The sequence below is a fragment of the Anser brachyrhynchus genome (assembly GCF_964034855.1).
Source record: "Anser brachyrhynchus genome assembly, chromosome: Z".
Taxonomy (NCBI): domain Eukaryota; kingdom Metazoa; phylum Chordata; class Aves; order Anseriformes; family Anatidae; genus Anser; species Anser brachyrhynchus.
In genome coordinates, this window is record NC_137697.1 from 35695743 (window position 1) to 35718170 (window position 22428).

Genomic DNA, 22428 nt, shown 5'->3' on the forward strand with positions numbered 1-22428 from the left:
GGGTGGGAGGGAAGGAGAAGAGGTGGGCTTGACAGCCTTTAGGGCTCTCAATTACCTTTGATGACAGGATGAGAAATGGAGCACTGTTACCTTTTTGCCTTCATAAGGTGTGTCTTGAAATAGGCAACCTGGGCTTCTGCAGAGAAACCAGTTATTCAGGTGTTTATGATCCTGATTTGCTTTGTCGCAGTCAATATCCTAACACAAGTTCCTCTCCAAACCCCTTCTTCTTTTAACAGCATCAGCAGCAAGTGGCCCAAGCTGTAGAACGTGCCAAACAAGTGACCATGGCTGAACTGAATGCCATCATCGGGGTACGTGGCCTTCCAGGTCTACCTCCTACAGTGTGTATAACTTGCTTTCATATCTTATTGCTTTGCTGTTTTTAAAATAAGCTTAATGTTTTGATAGCTAACACTGTTTTGATGCCCAATATTGTTCAAGTGTGTTTGATTTGCTTTGCACAGATTTTAGCAGGGATAAAGTTAATAGTTTGCTTTGTCAGAATATCACTTTGTGCAGCAATGCTGTGAGTAACAAAACTTTTCCTCCAAGAAATAGAGTGATTAGGACAGTTGCTTGTTTATTTGTAGGTATTATATGTAGTAGTTACCTTTACCTCATGCTTTCTGTGACACTTGAGTCCTTAGAGCTTGTTCAAGTATTCATTCTTCTTTCTTTCTCTTGTGAATCTTTCATGAATTTTAAATTAGCGAGCTACTGAAAAGAAACTTCACTTGCTTTTGAAGTAGTATTAATTGTCTGACACAGTGCTCTAATAGCCTTTCACCAAGTTTGTGCTTCTAAATATGCTGAAATAAGTTAATACTACTTGCTTGTGACTGGTTGTCAATCACAAGTCATTTGTTTTGTATTAATGAACTTTCTGAACCATGCATTCCTTCCACTGCATGAGTTCATTTCCCCCGCCACTAAGTCTAGAATATTTCTCATGTTTTCTGCCCTTCCAGACTAAGTGAAAGAAGTAGCCGAAACAAGAAGCCGTCCTTTCTGATTTTATTCATATGTGAGCGCCTTGAGCAGATTCAAATTACTCATTTATCAATTTATGTTAATTGCTTGTGAGAAGATGCCCTGCTGGTCTTTATAGTTCCCTCAGACACTTTGTAATGATAATTAGACATGCTGCTGTACGGATTAACAGTGCCATAGTCCAATGACGTCTGCAGACAATGGAACCAGTTAATCCATCTGTGCTTAAAATTACATCCCAACTGGAGATGGAAAAAAAAAAAAAGAGTGAGGGAGGATTAAAAGAATGAGCCTCAGCTTGAAAACTCTCCTTTCATCAGTTTCTCAATTGCAGATCTGCAGTCGTTTTGCCTGTGGTAAGCTATTGGCAGTCAATTAGGTGAAATAAACTGGGAGGGTGACCTTCATTTCCTCTTAATAGCTTTTCCTCCCTGAAATGGGGAGCTTCAGTGGATTTTCAGCTTAAATTTTATTCAAGCTGCTTTATTACACTTGACAGATTAGCTTTGCATAAACATACCCCCCCTTTCAAATCTGAGCTGTTTTTTTCCCCTTCATATCAAATTTTGACTGTTGCTTAGTTGATTTGCTTAAAATCACATTTAAAAAACTCACACAATTACATCTGTATTTGTCACAATCTCCTCTGTGCTTTGCTTGTGCAATGAATTACTTTATTTCAAAGATCAAATCAGGTATTCATACAGCACATGTACATTTGAGATATTTGATTAGCAAAGATTAGAGAACTGTACTTTCTTACATTTATTTGGAAATGAGTTCTTAGGATGAAAATGGAAATCTTTTTATAATGAACTACTTTTAAAGAATATTTTATGCAGTATATGGAAATATGTGTTAAAATATATTTAAAAACAATCTTGCTGAATTTAAAATAGCGAGATTTGGTTTGGCTAGGTAGCACTATCTCAAGCACATCTTTTACTTCTTTTTAAGTCTTCACAAAATAGTCTTTTAAAAGCAATAGGGATCTACAAATACCGCATGCAATTAACATTTTCTGTGGGGAACACTTATTGGAAGTAGGAGTAGAACCCTCAGCTTTTTCACTTTCAAATAGCCAAAGAATGACCCAGAGCAAATACTTTCCTGCATCTTCTGAAAGATTTCTAAGCAATGCCTTATGAATCCAAAACTAAGAGTGTGGAAACAAACAAACATATTAGGCACAAAATTTCTTTGACCGTGTCAATGCATGAATATGCATTATACTAAAATTAGATGTATGTCTCAGTGATCTTTTACAGTCTTACACGGTTGATAATTATCTTGTGCTGCACAGTAAGTTTCATGCTCTTGACATATGCTTGATTTTGTTTGAAAAGGATGGTGCGCATCCTGGAAAATCTGAATAGCATAAAATTGGGTTGACAATTCAGTGGACCTTTGCTCCCCCTCACTGAGCATGCAGTGTGTCAAGCCCTCTCCCCAGAGGGGAGGAGACATCAGAAGCCTGTCTGTTCCAAAGAGCGGCAGCTGCACTGGAAGTAAGCATGGCCCAGTTTGATAGCAGCTGTCAGTATTGTTCAGGGATTCGACTTAGTGTAAAGAACAATGGAAGGGCCATGCTGTTTAAGTGCAGTGTCTTTCAAGATAAGAAAAGAAATAGTAATTTAACGGTTTAGACATCTATTATGAGCATGAAAGATCATGAAACTTCTTTCAGAATGCAAATAGAATGGAGCAGCCTGTAACAGTAGAAGATCGAGTACTCGCTGGCATCATACTACTGAGGATGTTTGTGTACAGTAAATTTTGAGCGTAGAAGGAATGTTTAACTTTCTTAGCTGATGTCCACTTAAATAGTTTCTCCTGACTAAATAAAATCTTCATTTTTGTTGGTCTTTGACTTTTTTTTTCCTCTCTTTCCTTTCTGTCTTTAAAAGCCATTGTTTCCTGGCACTAGATGATTCAAAAGTTTCCCAGTTGTCTTCCTGAGTTAGAGCAAAGCACAGTTCTTTTCGCTGCTGGGCCACATGTAAATTCTTGAAGGAAACAAAACTTCTAATTAGTGGGAATATTTTATTTTGAATTTTACTTTGTTTTTATTTTTTCTTTTTGAGCCATCATTATTTTATATTTCTTTTTCCTGTTGAAAAAGTAGAAACCTGTTTGTTAGAGGAGAGACTGAGTGTATGGACTTACATCCTCATGGAACTTACAAGATATTTTCTGGAGAATTTACCTAGAAACTCAAGACAGATTTTGGAGTTAGTGTATATTAAGCATGTCCAGAGGAAAAAACCCAAACCAGTCAAACAAAAATTAATTGACACATTAAAGAAAAGGCAAGAAATATAGTTGGTCTCAGTGAGCTTATGCGTGCTAGTCCTCTGCACCGATTAAAACTTCTGTGGATGATATTAGGCTCTTAATGGTCATACCTCTGGCCATATACTTTTCCTGCATGTTCTTGAAGGTTTTACTTTCCAGCCATTGGGTAGAAATGTAGCTAAACAAACTGCATGACTTCCTTTTTTTTTCTTGAAATTGCATTATTTAATAATTTGTTGTATTAAAGTTGGAAGAACTAGAAGGTTTACTAGGTAGTTGAATAATCATGCAAAAACCTTTGAATTAAAACTGTACCCGTTAACTCCATCACGCTGTTGTGGCTGTAGGCAGTGTCCACATTTGGGGTTAAGGGAGAATCCAAATCATGGTATGAAATAATTAATTAGATAATCATGGTTTAGCTTGAAGGGATTTTTATTTTCCAGATATGATCAGCCTGGAGAAGTTCCTGCTGAGAATGATAAGGCACGGTTACAATTGACCAATCTATTTAGATGTAATCAATGGATAATACTAGTTTGTTTACTTTAGAATTAATAAAGTAGGCAGATTTAAAAGTAAAATATGCAAATAACTGAAATAAGAACTATAAGCAGAAAGCTGGAATATTTTTTAGCATTAAATTTTAGATGCATTGTTTCAGTGTACCACCATGTTATTTTGACATTTCAGAAAGGTTGATAATGCTTCTGTAAAACATATATCTTTTCGATTGACAGTACTCCTGAGACAGATTGAGTTGTAGGCCTCCATGAGGCCTCTCCACTGTTGCATGAGGTGATTGGCTAAAGGATTAGCAAGATGTGGGATTATTTTTTCTCTCCTGGCTGTGGTTGCCAACTATCTCTGGGATTGTAGTGTGTGAAGCTTAAGAGGATGAGGTTAACCTCTTGAGGGTTTATTCTTATGAGTGTGTAGTTAATCCTTAGAAAGCCTATAAATAACCAGGCTGTATGTTTCATTAAAAAATAGAAATACAGACTAGAGCAGAAATGAATGCAGAACTTAGTGCAATGGAAGAGCTAAGCATCTGTAGCATTACTTCAGATCCTCCTTGGCCGTGATCTGCATTATGTGCCAAGGGGAGGGGAAACTGCCTAGTTCTTATAAATTAAATAAAATGAGATCTTGTGAACACAAGACATGGTGTCCTCACTTTTAACATAAACCAGGTAGTCCCAAGTCTGAATTACTTAACTCATCAGTAGTAGTTCAATTGCCTGGAAACTTCCTGGATTATTATTCGTATTTTTCTTTCTTTACGATACATAGAAACCTTAATTACATGGTATTTTGTCATGTTTAGGTGCTGTTAGAATATGAAAGCTTAAGACTTGTAAAATAAGTTTAAAATAGGTAGCAAGTGGAGATGTTGTTTGTCAGCATGACAACTGGTATTCTGAAAATGCCAGTCCTCAATCAACAGTCAGATTTTTTTTCAAGCATCACTAGGTTTTGAGGAAAAATAAGAAAGTGTAATTAATGTGTACTGTTGGTTTGTCCTGCTGGAAGCAGAAAACCTGGGAGAAGGTTTGTGAAATGTGAGTTAATATCACAGTGAAAAACACATTTAATGCTAGACTCCCCCCCCAAACTGATGGTGGAATGGCGAACATTGATTCCTCAATATGGAGGAGGATGGTATCTTAACCAGACAATAATTTTCTGAAGATGAAAATACTTTGTCATTCGAAGAGCGGAAAATTGCATGTATTACTTATGTGTAATTCATTTGTAGGTCATATCTGTTATCTTGCAAAATTTCCTGTGTGGGTGGGTAGAAAAAGCAGCACCTTAGATCTTAATCCCAAAAGAGTCTGCAAGATGTTTAGGTGGCTGTCTTATCTAGATCTAATGTCTAAGCTTCCAGCAAAGACGAGACCACGTGTATGGTTACAAATTCAACGGTGAGTTGATACTACTTGTATAGTGAGTAAATGGTGGGGATGTGGGTTGTACATGTTGAGGTAGAGTTGTATGTTGGCCTACTTTGCAGCAGCAGAGAGGTACAGCAGGGAGTGGTAAGATTTAGAAGGACTTTAGTAGGTGGGAATAATTAATAGAAGATCGGAAAAGTTAATGGAGCATGAAGTTGCAGGAGGAGTCAGGTAGATAGGAGCAGAGGAGATAGATATGTGAGAAGAACATGTTTCTTTTTGTGAATTGGTATCCAAACAATTCTGTTAAACAGTGTTTCGGAAAGAATAGTTTTAGTGGAATGGAAAGACTAAAATCAGGTCAAAATGTTGGAGGAGTACAGTTCAAAGCAAGGAAAACATGCAGAAAATGTGCTCAGTGAGCTTTAATAAAGAGAATATGGAAGGGCTGCCAAAAAGATGAAATGGGGGTTATGGATGAGTGTGCTTTTGAAGCTGGTTGAAGCAGAGGAGTGTTAATATGTATAAAAGTCATTGGCACAGAAGGGTAAGTTACCTGATCCCAGAGGAAAGGATTGCTTCCTTTAGACAGTAATTAAAAACATTTCTCAATTAAAACATATGTAGGCAGAATTGCTTTCATGTTCACAGATGGATAGTATTCACAGATGCTATTTTTTTCGATGAGTTCATAAGAAAGCTAAAGGAGACAAACTGAAGAGATGAGCATACCTTCTACTGTCTTTGAATTTCCACTTGAAGTAAGATAGGGGAGTTAAGAGTAGGTGAACAGCCAACAGGCTGAGATAAAACTGTGATGTGACCTTCAGTGCTTCTCTGGAAAGAATTCCGATGTGTTGGAGGAAGAAGGAGTTGCATGGAATGAATGGAATCGGTTGGCCCAAACAATTGAGAAACTCCGCTGGGTGAGTTTGCACATGAAGTGAAATCAAATACAAAGAAATTGAGTAAGGAAGAAGCAAAGCATGGCCATGCAATGTAAGTAGAACAGGGAAGGGTGTTGGGGTGGGGGAGCTACGTTGAATGATGTAGGGCTGTAAGATGGACTAATTTAGTGTAGGAGAAGCAAAGAGTGAGTGAATCATACAGATCTGAAGGGATCTAAAAGTCTTGTTTTGAGAAGCAAATGCTGATACGCTGAGATGAATTAAATGTCACCATGCTGGTGGGAGAAAGGAGGGTGATCTCTTGGTGTGGACTGTACAGGCAAAGTGAAACTCTGACTGGTAAAGATGGAGACAGCATGGGCAGGAAGATGCAGGTGCTGAGGGTCTGGAGGAAGGCACAGGTAGACACACATACTCTGAGTATTAAACAATGGAAATGTACAAGAAAACAGCAGCCCACTATGTTTTTCTTGGAAAAATGATACAGAGAGTAGAGGCAGGGACCTGTGTGGGAGGACTGGAGGAGAAGGCAGAGAAGCTTGCTTTTGTTCTTGCACAAAGACTAGCGTGGGTGTTTCGAATAACTTTAGGAAATACTAAAGACAGGGCAAAGACACAGCTTGTACAGCAGTTTACGGTACCTCATCACAATGCTGAAGAGTTTGTATCAACTACTGCAGGATCCCTGGTATCTGGTAATTCCGTGTATTACTAATTTTTCAGAATATTGCTGAGCTGTCAGGGCTGCTGTCTTATATAATACTTAATTTTGAGTATGTCCATTTCTGTATTTAAAGGTGCGAGTTAACTGTAGCTCTTTAAATCCAGTACTTGCAAGCAGTAACATTAAAACAGCAAAAGCAAGGATTAGCAAAAGTGGATTGCTCAAATGCATGTTCTGAAGTGATTGATAATTGTGAAGAGATGTTATTGGAGGTTATATAGGGAATTTCCAATAAGGTGGTCCATGGATTGGCAAAGTAAGTTTAAAAAAAAAAAAAAGAATTTGGTGCTTGTCTTGTGACTGACAAATTTTTCATTCTTTATCTCAGAAATGTATTTGTAGTTAGTAACAACTTGGGGAAAGAGGTTGATGAGCATCATTTGAAGTCATATATTGAACTTAATGTCTGGATTTTAATTTACCAAAGGATTTTTTCCTACTCTGTCATTACTATCTTTGTTTTCACCAAGATTTAAATTTCTGGAGAATAAAAGATCCAGGAAGGAAAAGAAATACTTTTTAAGGTAATCATACATCAGTAATAAAAACAAAAACAAACAAAAACAAACAAAAAAATTGAAAGAGTAATGTTTCTTAAGTCACTTTCAGATTGGTGCAAGCTTGAACTGGTTGTGTTTGGCTTCTGTGGCAGCAGGAGCATGCTTTTGAAGTGTGTTTAAATGGTAGCGACATGCTAACAGTAGCAAAAAAAAAAAAAGCAAATATGTAGATTGGGGTTAGAAGGTGATTAATAGTGGGAACTTAGAGTTGCCACAGAAAAAAATGTGTTGGCAGTTTTTGCAAACCAGAAGCAATGTGTGCTGGCAGCTTCATTCTACAGACTTAAGGCTTGCCTCCGAGTCTTTAGAACAAGCAATACGTACCTGTCTAAAGCTTAAAAAAAAAAAAAAAGGCAAAAAGAGAGAAGAAAAAAACTTACTTCTTTAAGAAACCTATGCTGACAGTGATGAGAAGAATACACTTGGTTTCAGAAAAACAGCCTTTGTCTTTCCTGGATCAAGCAATGGAGAATTTAAGGTTGTCTTCTGTGGTTTTTAGATTGTGGTTTTCAATTTGTTACTTTCCTTTAGAGCCTGAGATGTTCTTTGAAGACGTTTTCCTGCACAAGGATCTTTTTTTTTTCCCTGCCTCTACCCCTCCTCCCCATTCTACCCGGTGGCATCTGTCCTTTATAAAAGCTTCTCTGGTTCCTCCATTGTTCCCATGTCTTTTTCTTCCAGTGCTGACTTCAGCTTTGCTGTTTGTCACTTAATTCTTCAGAATTTAACCTAAGGAGAAAAAAGTCATTATTAAAACAAGAATCTTCAGAACTGGCTCTTCTGTGACTTTTTTTTCCCCGTTATAAACTGTTTGACAGGATGTTGTTAAGCCAGGCCTGTGATAAATTTTTTTCGAAGCATAGAGATCAATGGAAAAGCTATATATTGTTTATATGTGCACAGAAAGGAACTTACTTTAAAAATGTGTCTAATACATAATTGCATACATGAATATGATATTTAAAATGTATGTATGTGTATACATACAAGGTTATAGTAGTTCCTTCGTTTAGTGGGCTTCTTGCTATGTTGCTGGCATAGCTGCTGATACAAGCACTAACCATGCTTTAATGGTCTACACTTGGTACAAACTATGAAGCTTTAGGTTGGTTTACAACACGTGCCAAAATGATGCCAAAAAGCCCTTGTGTGGATGCAGCTACACCAGTGGAGTGCTAGTTCACTTTAGGGAGAAGATGCTGCTGAACTGGAAGAATCCCATCTGCTGGCAGGATCCTGTGTCCTCGCTGTGGGACTTTGCAGATGTGGAACAAGCCTCAGAGGCTCCATGGCATATCTAGGCTGCTAGTGCAGGTTTGCTCTTGTGAAAGTGCCAGTCATGCTGGCAGGGCTGTATAATTATTCCCTCTATGTCAGTGGGATATTAAAAATCAGGCCATTTAACGATTATTACTAAATTTTTATTAAATAGTTAATTGCTGATCATTTTAGCAGAAAAACAGCTGACATGCTCATTCACTGGGTGCGGTGACAAATCCATTTGGGTGTGGTCACCCACATCTGTCATTGCTGTTTACAAGAACGATCTTTTTGAAGAGCCTGAAGTGTAATACCTCTTGAGCTTTCTAGTTCTGGTGCCCGGGCTTGTCCTCCAGAATGCCAGAAGGAAGGGCAGAGAAGCCTAGCTGTTAAGTGAGACAGAAAAGCACAGCAAAGATTAGAGTTGCTGCTCAACATAGAGCTGAGTAAAAGGTAAAGTACTTCTTTCTCCACTGCAATCTGTGTGTCTGTGATCTGTAATTGTGATATGGGAACTAATTAATGGTTAACAAGCTACCCTTTGAAATTACTTTCATATTTTCTGTTTGCATTATATTGGGGAGCAATATAATGTTTTTCTCCATTCTGTAGGTGTGAAGCCAGTGACAGTATTAAAACTAAAAATGGGATCTTGTGATTCCACAGAAGTCTGTGTATACTTGTAGGTAGACTGGTACTGACTACATAATTTGATTTGATAGCAAGCCAAGATTTCCTTGTGATGAGATATGTCAATTTCCTTATTAAAAAAAATAATCTGAATTCCTCATGAAATACTGAATATATTATAAAATACATACTAAAGGATATACTTGGTATCTCTGTTACGTAAGTATTTTAAAGAGCTCTCAAAAACTCTTCCAGTTATTTTAATAGAAAAATGAATTTAGAGTTCTGCTAGCTAGGTGCAGGCTTCAGTATAGCTACTTTGGCCCCTACTGAGAATTGCTGTCTCAGTTCCCTGCTGTAGGTTCTTCGGAGATGACCCGTGTGCACCAGTGGTTTGTTTGCCCCAGGTTAGGAAGTGTCTTCTGTGTTGTATTTATTTTCTGTGGAATATTTTTTTCTCCTGAACTGCAGTGCTAGCCAACACCATGTTTTTTTGTTTCAGAGAAGTTGTGTGGCAGCTTGACTGCACACTAGTTTTTTTATCACGACTGCAACTAGTTTTTATTTTTTCTTTTTATAAGTAATAACATTTAGCCCTACAGAGCAAATGTATGGGGAGCTGTGCTTGTAAGAGTTCGACAGCTTTTCTTAATTTTGCAAGATTAAAGGATGAAGGGGAAAAAGAAACAGACTCTAGAGTTGGCCAGGTTAGGTATTTTTAGGTATTTTATTGTAAATCAATGTTGTACAAATCCATAGAAGAAACACATTTTACAGGGAAGCAGGTATGCAACACTGTAATGGTGTGGTTGGGAGCACCCATGCATGAAGTGCTCTTTTTTAATCTTTGTGAACCAGTTGAAGTCAACCTTGCTTTACCTATTTTGAATTTTCTGAAGAACAAAGAAGAGGCAAGACTTCATTTCCTAAGGAGGATCTCACAGCAAACAGATGGAAACGAATCCTGAAAAGGAGGGAAATAACACAGGAAAGAAAGAATCAAGTGATCAAGTAGAAAAGGAGTTAAGAAAGGAAGACAGAGAAGTTAGCTCACAAACGTATACTTCGTGTTCCTTTGCAATCTTTTCACTGGGTACTTAGAATATGCTGAGTGTTTCATATCTGAATTTTCTTTTTATTTTTATAGGTAAAGGTGGCAGAAGGGCTGAGTTTATTAGTGTGCTTGGAGTCACTGTATCAGGAAAGCAGTAAAACATAACTTAAAATATCCAGGGTTGGAAGGTACCCACAAGGATCATAGAGTCCAGCTGCTAGCTCTGCACCAGGACCACCCAAAAAACAGACCATGTGTCTGAGAGTGTTGTCCAAAGGCTTCTTGAACTACGGCAGCATCAGTGCTGTGACCACTGCCTTGGGAAGCCTGTCCCAGTTGCCCGACCACCCTCTGGGTGCAGAACCTTTTGCTAACACCAGCCTAACCCTCCCTTGTCCCAGCTCCATGCTGTTCCCTCAGGTCCTGTCGCTGTCCCCAGAGAGCAGAGCTCAGCGCCTGCCCCTCCGCTCCGCTCGTGAGGGAGCTGCAGGCCGCCATGAGGCCTCCCCTCAGCCTGCTCTGCTCTGGGCTGAGCAAACCAAGGGACCTCAGCCGCTCCTCATACGTCTTCCCCTCTAGTCCCTTCACAATCTTTGCAGCCCTCCTTTGGACATTGTCTAATACTTGTATCTTTTTGTTATATTGTGTCACCCAAAACTGCAGAGCTCAAGAAGAGGCTGTACCAGCTCAGAGAAGAGAGGGACAATCCCTTCCCTTGACTGGCTAGTGGTGCCGTGCTTGGTGCACCCCAGGGCATGGCTGGCCCTTGTGGCTGCCAGGGCACGCTGCTGGATCACGTTCAACTTGCTGTTGACCGGAACCCCAGATCCCTTTCTGCAGGACTGTTCTCCAGCCTGCCATCCCCTAGTTTGTACAACTTTTCAGCCTTATTTTAGTTATCTTAGAGATGAAGTTCTTTTGTGAGAAAAGGACTGCTTGGGAGTGTGTTTGGGGAAGCTGTCTTTTTTGCCAGTATATTGTGTTTTCTGGTTTGTGTGAGGCAATTTGTATAACCTCTGTTTCAGAAAAATTGGTAAGATGTGCAATTGAGATTTATTAGTGTGGTTTGAGCTGTTTGAAAAAGTGGAAGCAAGAGCTGCAAATATTTTCCAACAAGTTTTCTGTTCAGAATTCTACAATTAGTTTAAGGCAAATTCCTGTAGTAGAAAATAAAGAAAAAAACTTTGGTTTTTCATCTTCTTTCTGACTTCGATATTTGCTTACTGATATTCTGTACATAGTAAAAGTTTTTTTTTATTATTTTTGTGGGAGTGGAAAATGTGTTAAGACCCAAAGATATTATCTATGCCTTTTCTGTAATAAAGCATGAAAAAAGAAAAGGTTTTTTCCCATGAGACAGCTGAGTCTTTAAATAGTCATGTCATTGTCTCACACAAATGTGTGTCTGAAATACATGGTTTTGGATAGCTTTTGCCAATCTGTCCGTCTGTGGACTTAAATCTCTGTAGCAAGATAACATTTCATGTGGTATATAGATAGAAGAGGCTTGCTGAAGACACTTTCTTTGTTCTGAGGGGACATTCTCTTCCCTCACCGGCGTCACTGCGGCTTGTTCACATAATGGGTAGTTTTCAAATAACTTGTACAAAGCTACAAAGACTCCATTCTCAGCTCACAAGCTAGAGATGCAGTAGTGGGCACTTTCAAGTTTGTTTGCTGTGATGTAGTATAGCTTCCTATCTGTCAGAATTAAATCTATGCCTTTAAAAGAAGAGGAAGTAAAGAAATCAAATGAACCGAAATAAACACAGATGTTTCAAGGGAAAGATAGAAAATGAAGCAATGACAGCAGTAGCTGACTCTCATTTTTCTAAAAATCACTTATCACAGAAAACAGTAAACTATAAGAAACACAGAATGGTTGAGGCTGAAAGAGGCTTTTGGAGGTCATCTGGTCCATCCCCACTGCTCAAGTAGGGCCACCTAGAAGAGGTTGCCCAGGACCATGTAGAGGTGGCTTTTGACCAAGGAAGAGAGACTTCACAACTTGTCTGGGCATCCTGTGACAGAGCACTGATACTTGCACAGTAAAGTGTTTCCTGTGTTCCAGTTTGTGCTCACTGCTTCTTGTCCTGGCACTGGGCACCACTGGCATTGTCTTAGCACCTTCTCTTCAGATACTTGGACACCTTGATACTACCCCTGAGCCTTCTCTTTTCCAGGCTGAACAGTCCAGTCTCTCTCAGCTTCTCCTCATGGGAGATATTCTTCAGTCCATTCTTTGTTTTTGTGGCCCTTCAATGGATTCTCTCCAGTATATCCAGGTCTCTCTTGTACTGGGCACCCCAGAATTGGACACAGTATTCCAGCTACAGCCTTACCATTGCTGAATAGAGAAGAAGTGTCGCCTCTCTTGGCCTGTTGGCATTACTTTGCTTCACGTAGCCCAGGATACTATTAACCTTCTCTGTGTCAAGGGCACATTGCTGGCTCATGTCCAGCTTGCTGTCCACCAGGACCCCCAGGTCCTTCTCTGCCTCTGCTTTCCGGTTGGATGGCACCCAGCATGTACTGGTTCTTAGGGATGTTCCTCCCCAGGTGCAGGACTTTGCAATTCCCTTTGTTGACCTTCTTGAGGTTCCTGACAGGCCGTTTCTCCAGCCTGTTGAGTTCCCTCTGGATGGCAGCATGGCCTTCAGTCATTTCAGCCACTTGTCCTGGTTTCTGTGTCACCTGCAGAAGAAAACAAACTCAGAGCTTGATTTTGCAGGTTACTGCTATGGTATTGAAGAATAGGATTCAAATAGGTCAGAAGGAAATGTCTTGCAGGGACCTCTAACACACTTTGCAATTAGTCTAATAGTCATGATATCGAAGAAAAAGAAGCATTCAAAGGCAGAGAAAAGGAAACACAGCTGCTGCTGTTGAAGTTAGAAAGTTGAGTAGTAAGCAATCCATGTTGGAAAGTATTGCCAATATATATCTGTATACGAGTCCATTCACATTTGTAAAGAAGAATGTGGATATATTTTTAAGGGAGGGTTGTCTGGCATCCTTCAGAATGTGCTTACCTGTAGGTGAAGTAGTTTTTTGAAAGTAATTACAGACATTTAAATGCAAGTGTAAGTTTATGGATTAGGCTGTCAAATGAGAGTTACTGCTAGGTTTGGCTATTGCTACTGTGGGTGGTGTGTGCAGGTTTTTGTCTTTCCAAGGTGAGGTAGAAGGCTGGATCTGGCAGGAGCATTATCTTGGGTTGTTTTCTTTTTTGGAAGGTCACAGTTGCAATGTTGGTTGTAAGAATCTTTCTAAACAGGGAGAGAAAAGATTTCTTGGTTGGCTGTCTGTATCTGCTCAAACAGTGGCCCTCGTGTTCATTTGGCCGTGAAGATTTGATACTACTTTTCACCTCCTTCCACTTAAGCACTTGTTTGGGAAGGGAGAGAATATGGCAATGTAAGTAAACAGTAATGCTTTTTGTTGTTTTGGTAGTGGTTGTCTGGTGTTTTTTTATTATTTTTGTTTTGTGTTTTTTTCTTCTTCATATCTTTCTGCCTTCTTGAGTTTAATAAAGTCATGTTTCTTCTGTTCTACAGCAGTTGACATGAAATAGTGCCCTTTGCATTTTAGGTCTCTAAGTTACTTTTGTGCTTGCCATACGTTTTTTTCAGAACGAATCTATGTAGCCACTGTTAATAGTGTTACCAGAGCTAGTGCTGATCGGGTTTTCTAGAATTCTTCTTCTCTTCCTAGATGTTTGTTCAGAAGAGCACTGGAGAAGTCAGCTATTGTAGTTTGGGACCAGATATGTAACCTTTTTCCACTGTTGGTTTCCAATTACCTGTGAATTCTGAATTCAGTGCAATTGAATAGATACTGAATAGTACATCACATATCTGTTTAAGAGTAGAAGACATTTCTGTTTAAGAATAGAGGAATACTCACGACTGTTCAAAACTAGGAATTCAAAACTAGACTAAGCCATAGGTATTTGTGACATCAGTAGAACTGCTTTATGGTAGAAATGGGAACTTCAGCGCTTCATGGTCAGTATTAATAGATAAAGAACCGAAAGGAGGTATGTGTTTGTGACATGGATATGCTGTATATAAACAAGAATTTACCAACTCTGCCTCTGGAAGCCTGTGGCAGAGATCAAAAATTCGTTCTGAATTTTGAGTCCTGGTTAAAGATCTCTGTATAGCTTGAACTAGGATGTTGGAGGTGAAGAACTGTACCATCTTTAAGGTGGCTAGGAGGTACTAGATTGGAGAAGGAAGCACTGTGTTTTTCATGTTGATTTTGGGGTCTTTGCAGGGGTCTTTGCAGACTAGTTATGGGGGTACTGGGAAAAAAATAGGCAATAAAATCTGATGGTAGACAGTAAGCTGAATGCACCATTTCTTTCCTCCCTCTGCAAATATGAAGAGCTTCTGTTTTTGCAACAAAATGGTGGGTGAACTATTGATGCTTTTAAAAATCAGTGCTATGGTTAATTATCTCAGTGCAGTCACTTATGTATGCATCATTGCCCTCTTTTCTGCATTCCCACATCTCTCTGAAACCAGACACAGCCCTTGCTCTTCAAGTAATGGTAATAATTGGTAGTAAGACAGACCTGTTACTCATCCTTTTCTGAGCACATTTCTTATGGCAGGTGTCTAGTTTTTAATTAAGTGCTAATGAACATGCCTAGTGGACCATGATACTGCTGCCAGCTTCTTCAGTTTTATATCTCACTGCTGCTAAGCTCTTAAAAGGTGGCAGAGCAGGCATTAGTGTCTTTGAAGTGACAGTAAAGTGATTATATGCATAACAATTGTTTCTAGGATGTACAATGGCAAATGTCTAGTTACTAAATACATCTGGTGAGCACTGCTGTTATGCATCTACCCTGTCTTTACTTTTTCTCTTTGTGTGCAGTACCATATTCCTTCTTCTGCATTCTTCATAGAAGGAGTATACTTTTGGCAATTCAAGTTGTATAAATAAAAAGGTAACAGGGTATGAACTTTTGGAAAGGATTATCTTCATTGGTGTGTTAGGAAGAACTTATTACAGACAAATAGTATAGAAACAGTAAATCAATATATGTCAGTCATAAATAGCAGCAAGTTTCAGATAATAGACATTAAACCAGAAATAACATCTTTGGCGTTAAAGACCACGTTTTTCAGTCTTATGTCTGTTTAACATTGTTGCATATATAAGCATCTTTGTGAACTCTCTTCCTCTGCTGCCCTCAGTAACCATTTTGCAAAGCTGCAGGGTGTCACGATGAGTTTCCACTTACAGCTCTCGTACTCTGTTCTATACCTTAAGCTGAGCATTGCTCCCCACCTTTCACATGCCGTCCTGTCAGAGAAACAGGATGTAGCCCTTCTTTGTCACATTCTTTCAGCGTTAAGGACTTTATTGGAAGAGATTAATCTGTTCATAATTTCTGGGACTTGCAAAATACACTTTGTGTAGGCTACAAAGGAGAGCAAGTGTAACTGCAGGTAGCATGTCCTTAGCAGGTTGGTTTCTAAAGACATTAAGCTTTGCTTCCTGAAATCATGTGGATTAATTTATCTGCTAATTGAACTGGGCATGAGAAAGCAGAATCTTCATAGGCTTCCTGAAGCCACAGGAACAAGAATAGAAACAATTTAACTTCATTTCCCTGTTTTGACTTCCTGTGCCCACACTGCAAAATAAGCTAATTTGAGCTCACTGTTGGAGAAAGGAGCAGGTTTCTCTCCACAAAACTGATTTGGAGGGGAGAAATCAATTTCTGTTCTTAGCCAATTTCATACCACAGCTAGGTAATCCAGTGTGATAGTGCACCTGGGGACAAGACCAAGGTTATGAATGCATTATAGTGCTGCTGATGCCCATTGTTGCATGGCTAGAAGTGCAGATGACTGACCTCATTGATCAAAGAGGAACAGAATGACTTAAGATACCATCTCTCTTAAAGAGCCTTCCAAAACACCAAGTTTTCTCTTGATTTGAGGAAATATGGTGGAAACTACTGATAAAGTCTGTGAGGGAGTGATGTCCTCATGTTCTTCAGAGTCTGAGTGGAAAAAAAAACAAACAGTATTGCAGTGCTCTTTACTGATGCTTCTGAAGAAGCAGCAGAGTAGTGAAATGAGATTTCACTGGCAGTAGCTACTTGATTTTGTAGAAGGTGGTCTGCTGCTTTAACTTTGTAAAATGAAAATAACTCCTAATGCTTCCTTCAGAATGCTACTTTCTAGGTTCTTATGAACATTAAAGTAAAAGAACAAGAGCTACCTTTCTCTTACCTTGCCTTTTAAAGGTATTTAAGAGTTGGTAAGAACAGAGATGAGAATATACATGTATTGCAGTGAAGAATAAATTTTTTGTACACCATATGAAAAGGAATTTGTGAAATTTGGTATAAGAAGCCAAAGCTTTGGTAAAATTGTGGCTTTGGAAAATTGCCTGAAGGGGTTTTAGTAGATTTTTGAGGTTTGTCCTGTATATGAGAAACAAGTAAATGATGGATGCTTTGCAGCTGGGGACAACAGAAAAGTGTAAGCATAGCAGGTCCAGTCCAGAGTTCTTCAATGTCAGTCACTTATGTCTGCAGGCATTTTTAAACAGCTCAAGGAACATCTTGGGTGGAGATTTGAGAAATAAAAGTTACAGAGGTATGCTAGTTACCTGAATATTAATGTAATTCATCTGCCTGTAGATATTATGTGGGTGTTGTTGTTGGTTTGTTTGTCTTAGAGTCTTGGGACATATGGAAGAAGATATTTTGGAATATTTTTGATTGCATATTTTGGAGTAATTTGTGAAATACTGTGACCTTAATTCTACCTTCTGCTTAGGTGAGCTTCCAGTAGCTCTCAGTAGTACTGTAACAACTTTGCCTACTCTTACAGGATGGCTGTCATTGAGTAGATCAGACATTTGCTTGTCCGACATATGTTTGATCGCACAAGTTCAGTGATATTCTCTTGCTTTTTTGATGATGTCTACATTCAGCAGTGGGCGGGTGGAGTGTGTCCAAGAGAGAGAAGTTTGTTGTTTTCTGTTTGTGTGCCCAGGCACAAGAAAGCAGGAAAGAGGCAGAACATCTGTTTTGCTGTAGCAAACTAAAGAGGAGCTATGGTTGAGCTAAAGATGGTTTTGAAACCTAATTTTCTCAAGAAATCTATGCTCAGCATTTTGGTCAAAATAAGTGGTTAGCTGAACTTTGAAAATGTTAGTAGAACCATAACAGCTTTAATTAGAAAATAACTTCCCTATTGAGTAAATATTAAAAAATTTCCGTTATGAGGAACCTTTTTCTAAAATTGTTTGAAGGTTATTTTGTCAGTTTGATCACTGGGATGTGTATGTTCACTCATCAGGGTACAGACCCTGTCAGCTGATTTTGAAATACAAAGAGATACTTTAATTCATTACTACTGTATTTCCTTTGGGGAGTTCTGTGATATTGTTGATGCTCTCTGGAGTACCTGGATTTTAAGCTCCAAGTTGTTTCCTAAACACAATGTTAGCTCGTAAACAGTTTTTTTCAAAAGCTTCAGTAGAAAAAAAAAAAAACAGGTTTAACTACACTAAGTATAAAATTGTGTGGTGTCTTTTATTTATTTATTAATATTCAAAATATAAACCTAATTATTCTTTCTAGATTTGGATAGCAGGGGTGATGGAGTTGGGTTTAAATCAGTCTTGCCAGAGAATTATTATTGTTATTTTTTTTTTCCCAGAGCAGTGGCATTGCTTTCTATAGAAAGGGAAGATTTTGAGGCCTTCTCTGGAGTTCTGCTACTGCTGTGTGTTTGTCACTCGTAATGTTATGACAGAAAGTGGCTGCCTAAAACAAAACAGCTTCCGATCACTGAATGTTTTTCTCAGGCTGTAGAACAAGTATTCAGTTAGTCTTCTTGCTTTATAGGTTATAATCAGAGTTGTCCACAGACAGCATGATACAGTGCAGTATCTATAGTGTACTGGAACAAAAAGGAGAGCCTAGATTTGAAAAAAAAAGCAAAATATCCACTGTTGGTTTTCAATAACTAACCAAACCTCTTCTCCCTTTTCCTTCCCAAACCATGTGCTATGCATTGTTCTTCTGGGGATGACGATAACGCTGGGAACAGCAGCAGCAGTTGCAGGCTCAACATCTCTCCCATGGCCATGGACCTCCAGTGCCTCTAACACCGCATCCATCAGGACTTCAGCCTTCAGGAATCCCTCCACTCGGAAGCAGTGCTGGCCTCCTTGCCCTTTCTAGTGCTTTGGGTGGGCAGTCTCACTTGGCAATAAAAGATGACAAGAAGCATCACGATGCAGAACACCACAGAGGTGAGAGGCATGGCAGGCCTGATTAGGACACTGTCAGATTTGCGCGTTGCTGCAAGTTATGTGCATCTCTAAAGAAATCAAGTTACATAGAATGACAATAAACTGTTGGCAAACTTAAAAAAATGTCTGCATATATACCACTGAAGCAAAATTCAGCTTGGAAACCTTCAGTATTTTAAATGGGGATCACTAGGTGTCATATGCCCTATAGTTTGCAGGGCATTTTGACATCCTGGTAAATGTTTAGTGCAACACCAGTGGCCTGCACCATATTGTGGAAAACTGTTAAACTGCTTAAATGGGTAATTTTTTTCAAAGAAAGAAATGGTGTTAAATGGGTAGGTGGGTGGGAAGGTAGGGGGAATGAGAAGTTAAATTTTGAAGTGAATGTGTTCAAACAAAGGATTTAGATAATTGCATCTGTTACTTTAGTTTCATAGGCTTAAATTCTAGTACGCAATTAAATATTGGGCAAAATTGCACTTGACTAATTTTTGAAAAGAAAATAATTTATTCTGTCATGAAATAAAACTAGGCTTTGTGTATGGTTAAACTGTAAATCATGTTTACAAAATACTGTAATTTTCAGGAAATCACTGTATTAGGAATGTGCAATGACTTATATAAATAAAAGCCATTTGAAAACTGTTTGTGGCTTGTGTTCTAATTTTTTTCCCCCCTTTTTTATTTCTGTTCTTGCCTCTGTGTCTGAACGGGCATGTCTGTGCATTTCTTGGTTACTACGGGAGCAGACAGAGAGCCGGGCACAGTAAGTACCAACACTCCTGCTAACCTTTCCACTTCTACCTTAAGTAGCAATCAGAAGTTGCACTGTTTGTCTGATTTGTCCTTTTGATCAGTTTTATAATGGACACATGTGCCTACAGTTAAGATATCTCTTGGTTTATGCAGATTACTAAACTAAATATTTTGCTTGGAGGAGTTTAGGAATCAGATTTCTGAGCAGAATGATGAGCTACTTGACTTTTAATTCTCTTATATAAAAAAACCAAACTGTAAATCAAACAACTTTGATTGCAATTTAGTTTATAACATTATGTCAGAGTTAAGACGTTTCCTTAAGGATTGTCAGGAACAGAATTGCAGGACGGGTAAGAAATTTAGAACTCATGTGTTACAGCTATGTTTGGCTGTAGTTTCTTTAAATGAATCTGCAAGAACTCCTTTACTACTTAATTTGTGCTTCTCTAGCAGTACTGTTCTTTCCTTTAGATATAAAATGTAATACAGTTTGCCTAAGACAATCTTTGTAAAGCAAAAACCAAACAAAAAACCCACGCCAAAAATAATGCGGCTAAAGAACTGCTTTTTGTAACAGCTTTTTTACTGTTATGTCTTGTGATTATTATTGTTAATCTATTAATCTGCTGGAGATGGACAGGTACAGCTTTCACATCATTTCAAGTAAGAAAACTAGCTCTGCTTGCTGATGCCAGAGGTGAATTAGAGCTCCGTTTATTTTTGTCTTAATCAGAAAAGACAAGAAATGTGAAACAGTTATTAATTAACATAAGCTTATGGTACTAAACTCCTGACTTTATTGCTTGATTGTTTTTTTTTTTGTTTGGTTGATTTCTTTTTAAATTTTTTGGTATGTAGTTTGTTTGCTTGTTTTTAATACTAGAGCTAGACAATTACTTTACTGGAAACTTTCTGCATATCTCTTAAGGCAGTTATTTTTTATTTTCAGATTACTAAGTAAGAACATTCATTTCACCTTGCTTAATGCCAGTGTGACTGAGGAACTAATTTCAGGCTAGGTTTTCCTAAAGTCTCAGACCTATAAGGATATATTTCTTTAAGTGATGCTGGCCAAAAGCAGGATTCTCTAGGACTTTCATAGGAGTCATCGTGTTCTCACATGCACATATACCTAGGAGGAGCAATGACTTTAAATTTAAAGCTCAGTGGTTATGTTATGTTTCCTGTTCTTGCTCTCCCCAACCTTTTCCTCCAAGTACATGTCCATCATGTACTTTGATATAAAATTTCATTGAATAACCACTTTGAAAGAACAGGCACAATGCACTTGCACCCTTTTTCTGTCGGATTGACTTCAATAGCAAAGTATGCAAAGGGTTTTTTGAGTTCCAAAATCAGATATTTCACAATGTTGTGAAATTCAGACTCATCTGTCATGTAGCTGATAATTGTTCTTGCCTTCGAAGTAACTGTCAAAATTAAGCCACCTATTTTGTTGTAGGAGGTTTGCAGCATCTCTTGCTTAGTTTACTATATATGTCAATTTTTTTCACAGTACATATAGTCATTGTTCTAGTTACTTCTGTCCCCATGTATATAACTCAAGCTTTCTTGTTTCTTATATGTACCAGGTGAGATACCTGGCTTTTTTTTTTGAGTTATCTCTAAGTGTCTGGTAAACAATCTGAGACTTTATTTCAGAGTCTTGTAATACAGATAAATTGAGTTTGGGTTACTATACTACTGTGCCTATAATTTCTTTTTGGTCTCAGTGGTGAATAATACTTCATAATTAAGTTATGCTTTAATAGCTGAATACAGGTCAACTTAAGTTTGAACTTAAAATTGTTTAAACACAGTGTTGTCTTAGAGTCTTGGTTTAACAGATGATATCGTCAGTGAGAGATGAAGTGATAGCGACATTCAGATTTGTAGCCAAAATAGTCAGCTGGAAGTGATTTGATCTTTGAGCTTCTCTAATTGTCTTATATCTTTAATGGATTATTTTTTAAATGCATTTAAAGGGTAATATAAAATTGGTCACAAAGCGTACCAGCAGGTCTGTTTAATTATGTATGGTTCCAGCTGAGCAGTAGGCTCTTATTTTTGCAAATTACTATATAACATCTAGGTTGTCAAGATGCGATGAAGTTGATTTTTTCAGACTTACATTTGAAGTGTAATGCTGCTGCCAGAAATCCTGACGAAGGCTTGCTTTCATCATCAAAGAAACCAAGACCCATGCTGTTAGTTACCTGAAGCAACTGTGATGTTTGGTATTACCATGAAATACTACAGTATGATTTTCATCAGATATGTCTAGTGTGACCTTCCGGTGTCATCAGTAGAAGCTGGTAGCTTATATGTGCAAGTCTGAAACACCCTTTGGTTTAAAACCAAACTCAATTATAGCACATTGTGGCATATTAGACTATATTCTTTTTAAATGAGATTTGGTTTTATTTTTTTAAAGCCTACTTAGGCAAATATGCAGTCAAGATTTTTTGTGTATTGTATGTTTAGAAATACAATGAGATTCATAAATGAATGTAAGATAAAATGTAAAGATATAGTGAATTCATTGTTCTTGATTGTGATCAGTATCCATTTTACACTTCTGCTACATTTAAAAGTGCTACTTTTTTTCCCGTTACTTAAAGTTTCAGGAAGTGAAATGAAAGGAAGTTCTTTGTAAATGCATGCTAATGAAACACTAATATTTTAGAAATTAGTAATAGTAAAAAAATCACTTCATACATGAAATACTAGAATTACTTGGTCAGAATGAAAGTGTAAATCTACATAAATAACAGCTGGTGGGTTTTGGCTGATGTAGCTCTAACAGGCCAAAGCTGGGTTATGTTATTGTGGGAATTCAGGCATTCCTATGATTGTGACACAGTCCGTCTGCAGTTAATGAAATCAGGGAAAGTAAGCAAATTTTGCAACTGAAGTTCAATAAAGTTTTTGGAGACATCAGTGCAAAAGAATTTTGTCTACGTTTTTCTCTGGGAACATACTGGCAATGTCTGTCAAACTCATCTTAGGTGTTTGTTTGTCACTTGTCTTCCCACCATTCTTATGTCCTGCT

The 22428-nt window shown here is 38.2% G+C and overlaps 1 protein-coding gene across 9 annotated transcripts in view; it reads left to right on the forward strand.

The window, feature by feature from the left end:
- The window catches only part of TLE1 (TLE family member 1, transcriptional corepressor), a 76280-nt gene that overhangs the window by 22227 nt on the left and 31625 nt on the right, over positions 1 to 22428 (forward strand). For 2 of the 9 annotated variants that reach the window (XM_080573483.1, XM_080573485.1), the window contains exons 6-8: positions 240 to 344; positions 18410 to 18614; positions 19367 to 19383. In XM_080573483.1, coding sequence (XP_080429609.1) covers positions 240 to 344; positions 18410 to 18614; positions 19367 to 19383 — 327 coding nt within the window. Of the gene's footprint in view, positions 1 to 239; positions 345 to 6196; positions 6790 to 18409; positions 18615 to 19366; positions 19384 to 22428 lie in introns of those variants that run through there. The other 7 variants (XM_080573486.1, XM_080573488.1, XM_080573487.1 and 4 more) reach the window with 5 other exon arrangements.